We start from the raw sequence: 6,440 nt of genomic DNA on the forward strand, positions 1-6,440 counted from the left end.
TTTGTTCAAGAGGACAGAAGATCTCAATCGTTTTTGCCTTTGGCATTAAAATTCATTATTGAGGCTCCTCCGGCCGGACACCTTCCCCCGTGGGACGACAATTTTACCATCACTGTCAAGTCTTACCCTCGACTCCCTGTTTTTGCCCTTTTATCTGAAGCAACTAATTCACGTTCTCTTGCCCTTTTCACTTCCAGACGTGCCCCGGGTGGGGGAAAAAAGTCTCTCACTGACGGTGATACTGGAGAAGAGAGAGAATCTCCAGAAATTGAGGGGTTAAGTGTCAGGAATAAAAAAAAAATCACTTCCAATGATCTCTGCTGTAAGCCAGCATCAGCAGCCTGACCTGGAAAACTCTGGCCCTTTGACAGAGGCATCAGTGAGGGGGATTTGATGGTTTCGATAATATTATCAGCAGGAGTGAAGTAATCAATAAGTTGAGGCAAGATATGACAGACTACATCCCAATTACCTGGGTTAATGAGGCCCATCCTTACTGCTCATCCACACATACAGATACTCAGTGATTGACTGCTATTAACACCCAATAGAGAGGGCAATTTTAGGTATACTGTAAAGCATATTAAGTGTATTTTATGAAAATACAAATTCTTTTTTCTTTTTATTACAAATTAATACTTATTTTGATTATCAGGGCCAAATAAATCAATTGCATTTTCAGTTTCATTATAAATCTAACATTTGAAATATTATAAACATCACATTCCAAATTTTGAGCACAGAAAAGTAAAACCAGTGCATCGCAAAATAGGACTGTTCCTTTTTCCTGTTTAAAGCAAAATCATGATAAGACAGCAGGAGGACGAGGACAAAGTGGACGCACAAAGTCCATCAGCATTCAGTAATTCAGCACCATGGACAGCACCCTCTATCACACAAGGACAAGACGTGCTCAGCCAAAACCGACCCTTTATTATGGTGAACAAATTTAAAACAGCCCCCAGGTCTGAAGGAAAATTGTGTGTAGGCTTCTTGTGTGAGATTTAGTTTCTTTTCTTATTTTTTTTCTACAGTGATACGCAGGTCGTCCAATTCATGACCGAGTTTTAAAGAAAAAGTCCCATAATGATTACCAACATATGCATGCTAAAGAAAAAAGAAAATAAATAAATACAACAAAATTGTAAACCTCTTTTTCAAAAAGTAAGCTTCCAGTTGTACATTTACATAACGTGCGCTGTTTAACAGAAGAAGAAGAAAATATATAAATATACATATATTAATAAACTGATCCCATCAGAAATAAAATGTCAATAGAACAGTCATTACATACAATTCCCCATGATCAAGCAAATATATATATCCATATATATATATGTGTGTGTGTATGTTTAAAAAAAATGTCCAATAGCTTTTTGGACCCATCCAAACACAGATCAGCATTTTTTTTCTCATCAACTGTCACAACAGCATATTCCAAATGCATCTTTCTTTGTGCTGATGTTGATCAGGTGGGTTAGGAGCAAAACATTTTGTTCATCGCTTTGGGGAAAGCCATGTTATCCTTATTGGGCTCTTGATGCTGCAAAGCAATGGTGTGTCCTTTTATCCCGTTGCTTCCTGCCGTGCGCTCCGGTGCGCCCATCTCCAGGATGGAGCCTTTGGTCATGGTCCAAGAAACTGATGTGTTAGTGTGCGATTGGTTCAAAGTGCTGTGTCTAAACAGGGGGTCATGAAAAACCCCATCCACCCAGTTTCTAAGGGTTGTGACTGGGGAGTCCTGCTGTCTGTCCAGGCCACTAGTAGGTGATGACGCCTCAGGGGAGGAGGGCATGGCCGGCTGGCATCTGAGCATACAGGATGGATATTCTGTCTGGTTCAATGAGGTGGCGGTCTGGGCCAGTGACCAAATGCGTGGTTTGTTGTCCAGCACTTGGTGACCTTGCTGGAAGCAGGTCTTGGTCTGCCGCATGTCACCTGGGTCGCGCTCCAGGTCTTCGGCAGCTGCAGTTTTTAAGCAGCTCTTGGCCAGGTCGCGGTCCCCCTCCAGTGAGGGTCCAATGGACAGCTTCAGGGAAGTGTCCTTGAGGTGCTCGGTACTGGGCGGGTGCGCGTTCATGTGGAATTGATGCTTCAGCTCACACTCAGAGCTTTCTGACTCAATGGCGTCAAAGTCGTCCAGGTCGCTAAGCTGAAGGTCCTTATCCTCTCGACTTCTGCTCTCTGACAAAGAAGAAACAAGAAATGTTCTTTAAGGAGCTGTTCAGATACATCAAAATAGTCAGAATAGTCCACCAATGAAAAAAATCGAGCCAGCAGTATCCTGTGGCGAGAAACTGACCACTGATGACTAGAGGACGACAAACACAAACAGTAGCAATAGATGAGCTACCAGCTCTAACATCTGCAAGGTGGACCAACAAGGTACAGTACTTTGCTAAAAATACCACCATAAATGTTTGTCAAGTTTTTGATTTTTCTGATTCAGGAAATGAACAGAAAACATATATTTAATAGAAAATCATTCAGAAGCCTCAAGAACTAAATGCACTAATTTTTTTAGATATTAATGCCAACTTTTTGTCTTTATTACAGCTTCCTTTTCCTTTTCAGGATACTTGCTTATATGTTATCAAGCATATAATCCAAGCAGCTTTATATAATATTATACACTAAAAAAGCAGTGTGGCAATATTCAGTCTTGAAAATAAAGGTACCAAATGGCTCTTTGGAGTGATATCATAAAATAACCACTTTTATTTCCATAAATAACTTATCAATTGATGTTCAAAGAACCATTTTTGTAAATGAGTTGTAAAGAACCACCAATGTAGTGAACACTGGATTAAGACCTACAGAGTTCAATTAGCATCTATGATGTTCATTTATGCCCATCTGGACATAAATATTGTAAGATGGATTTTTCTTTCCACCAAACTAACACTTTACTGGCAGTTAAATATGCATGAAGGCAAGGACTTGAAGCTGACCGTCATCGTTCGTTTCGCTTTTTATTTGATCCTCTTGTGAGCCTTCCTCGTCTTCCCCGTATCTCTTCTCATCTGAGCACTTGTTCCTTGGTGGCCAGGTCATCTTGTTCTCCTTCTTGAGTCTCCTCCTGGCATTGGCAAACCACGTGGAGACTTGGGTGAGGGTCATCTTGGTGATGATGGCCAGCATGATCTTCTCGCCCTTGGTGGGGTAGGGGTTCTTCCTGTGCTCCTGCAGCCAGGCCTTCAACGTGCTGGTGGTCTCACGGGTGGCATTTTTCCTCCTGGTCCCTCCATCCATAGAGCCATATCTACAGTAGAGGAAAGCAATGGTTAGTAAACCTTTAGAGGAACATCACAAATGGGTTTCTCATGCTCCATACTCCATCTACAGAACAAAAGCCCTTGGGGAAATAAACATTTAAACTGTTGGCTTCTGTAGCACTTTCATGCGGGTTAAAAGCAAATGTAGAGTAAATGGCATTTGCAATTTATGATGCTGATTCAGTGAGCTTATGTGAGCAAAGAAATCTAATGATTCTTATTCAGCTGAAACTGTGTTAGATTCCCCTCCATAGTCTGCTTTCACGTTAAACTTTCTGGTATACATACTGTCAATATTTAAGGCATCATGCATGTTTTAAGCAGATCAGGTTTCAATTACCAGGTTCCTATCTTCTCTGCAGTACATGTAAGTTCTGAAAACGTTCTAAGATTTATGATAAGTTTTAACTTAATATATTATTGATCAGTAGCACTGATTATCAGCCAGCATTGACAGAAAACAGTGCTGAAAAATAATTTGTTTTAAGCATAATTAAGTTAAATGTGGAGTCCAATGAAACTCCAATAGTAAGTGGCAGCAACCCAAATCCATTGTGATGGATCTTAACTACACTGAGGAATGAATGTAAGCTGAATGCATCAAAGAACAACAGTTACAATAACACAAAAAGTGCATTTATTCATTTATTTAGTGTGTAATTATTCAATCAATATGCAACTTCACAGGCCTTTGAGATGGATCAGCCTTGTCTTGCTCACGTTAATAGGCAATTGCCAAACCAAGTAATGAAGACCAATATTCAATACCTGTCGTACTGGTACTGCCCCAGGGTGGGGTCATAGGGGTAGTAGGCAGCAGCCTGAGTGATCCCTGCATGCGCAGAGGCCGTCCCATCCTTTGTGTCAAATGCACCCTGCAATCAAACACAACATACATTTTTCAGTCATTCAGTTGTTATTTCAACTGACCATATATTTATTAGACCCTTCCATCCTTCCATTACTGCTTCTTATGCAAGCTTCCAATGTAAACAGTATAAAAAAAAACATATATATATATATATATATATATATATATATATATATCAAAGGAAAAAATGTAAAGGAAAACATATAGAAAGCTGCTTCTTCAGGCAGGAACTCACCAGTGAATAAAAAGCTGAGGCGTCTGTGCCGTATGCAACATAATTGCCGTAGCCCTGTCCGCTGGTGTATGGACTGCCATAGACCAGCTCGTGCCGGGCAGTGGCCAGCAGCCTGCTCTCATAGACAGGGCAGTAAACTGGAGGCTGTGCCGAGGTGGCCATGCTTGAGTCCGGCACGGACCTGGAGCTTGACTCGCAGCAAGAGGTCAGAGAGCTGGTGGTCATGAGGAACTAGAGGTACAGACAGAGAAAGAGAGGCAGGTGGAATAAAGTCCATGTGAAAAAAGGAAACAACAGTATGTTTGCAAAATTAAAGGAAAAAATAAAAGTTCAGAGTTGGAGGCTGCACAGCACAAACCATGCTGAATTAAAACCACCAGTGTTCATCAACATCTACAATGTTCGTTAGGACCTACAGTGCTCATCAAGATGTACAGTGTTACATTAATTTGTACAGTCTGACATCACAATCTACAGTGTTCTACACTGACAGTGCCAAAGTGCAGCATATAAACTGGCAAAAAATAGGCGAAATGTTATTTGTTTACTGAAGGAAAACAGTAAATATTAATTTTAAGGGGGTTACATTAACACGAAACAACATATACAGTGTTGACTGATGGTGTTCATTAAAGTGCACACAAACACTGAGAGTGAATTCAGTGCTTAAACCACGAAATTCTAAAGAAATTTTTTAATGAGAGCTAAAGCATCTCTCAACCCAAGCAATAAAACATTTTAAACATCAGTCACTTCATGAGTGCACAACAAAATCCTCAGTATATCATTTATTTAACTCACACCTGTACAGCACTGAATAAAGCCCTACAGAGTTAAATGAACGCCTTAAATTGACACTTTCGGAGTGAACTCAACCCTGGAGATGTTATTGTGGATCAAATAAACTACAAATTTACAACGCAGCAATGTTTTTGACAGATGAACGTTTCTCAAGATTTTTGGTTTTTCTTTTTACTTTGCTAAATGCTGAGTGCGTTAAGCCCAACAGAGCTGAATGAACACCGTGTTCATTTCTTTCACTTTGGGAACTCTTAGAGCGACTGCAGCACTACAGGTTTTGCAAACTTGGCACGGAACACCGTTTTCGATCAGGTGATAAGACGCGTCTCAGTGAGAGCAGTAAAAATACGGGGTTTTTCTTTCTTTTTTGGCAATGTGCACACTTCAGTCCCCCAAGGACACAGCATTTGTGGATCATTGCCAAAAAAAAAAAAACACACCACTTGTTCTCCCTCCTGCTCTGTAGCGCACAGCATCCCCAAAACACTGCAAAAAAACAGAGGAGCCACGCGGTAAATTGTCAACTGAACCAACCCCGGTAGCCCGTCTACAGGCTTCCCCACCCTACAGAACCTCTCCCACCCGTCAAACGCCCCCGGAAAGCGAGCAACGAGCGCACGAAGAGGCGACAAACGTGCAGGAAAAACGCAGCGAAAAGCGTCCCGGGACGGGTCTTACCTGTGGCGCAGACGAGTATGGGTATCCAAACTGTGGATAGGACATGGCAGGGTCCAGACAGCGAAGGAAAGAGAAAGCGAGCGAGAGAGAGAAGGGGGGAGAGAGAGAGAGAGAGAGAGAGAGGTAGAAAAGAAAAGAAAAAAGCACAGCAGCTCGTTCACGGGACGCAGCGCACCAGTGTCATGGCACAAGCTGCACCAAAAAAATGTGTGTGGTTTGCAGAAAAGCGCGCTCTTTCCTCACTCACTTAAAGCTGCACAGTCGCCTGGTGTGGAGCACATTGTGGTGCTTGCCAGCAATTCGTCATTTCCATGTCAGAAATGCATATTTTTGTGTTTTCTTTTTTCTGTTTTCTTTCCTTTTTTGGATAAAAAATAATAAAAGTAGTGTAAAAGACGTCAGCCCGGACGCACGATGTTTTAAACGTCCTGTGACTCTGACGTCAGAAGAAAAAAGCCTCTCAAAAATGAGCAGGACTCTTAACTTTAATATGCATTTGTGGGGAGGAAAAAATGGAGCCAGTGATGGGGAAGATGGGCTGGGTTGCTCTGGGTTGGGGGGGGTGCCAGTCTTTTTTTTT

The 6,440-nt window shown here is 41.6% G+C and overlaps 1 protein-coding gene across 1 annotated transcript; it reads right to left on the reverse strand.

Moving 5' to 3' along the window:
• Positions 1 to 913: 913 nt before the first annotated feature.
• irx4a (iroquois homeobox 4a) lies at positions 914 to 6,209 on the reverse strand. The gene is made up of 5 exons (XM_017710313.2): positions 5,861 to 6,209; positions 4,382 to 4,612; positions 4,044 to 4,150; positions 2,952 to 3,262; positions 914 to 2,184 (listed from the first exon to the last, which is right to left on the reverse strand). The coding sequence occupies exons 1-5, from the start codon at positions 5,903 to 5,905 to the stop codon at positions 1,478 to 1,480; spliced, it is 1,401 nt and encodes a 466-aa protein (XP_017565802.2). The 5' UTR covers positions 5,906 to 6,209; the 3' UTR covers positions 914 to 1,477.
• Positions 6,210 to 6,440: the final 231 nt, after the last annotated feature.

The sequence above is a fragment of the Pygocentrus nattereri genome, chromosome 3 (genome assembly GCF_015220715.1).
Source record: "Pygocentrus nattereri isolate fPygNat1 chromosome 3, fPygNat1.pri, whole genome shotgun sequence".
Taxonomy (NCBI): Eukaryota; Metazoa; Chordata; class Actinopteri; order Characiformes; family Serrasalmidae; genus Pygocentrus; species Pygocentrus nattereri.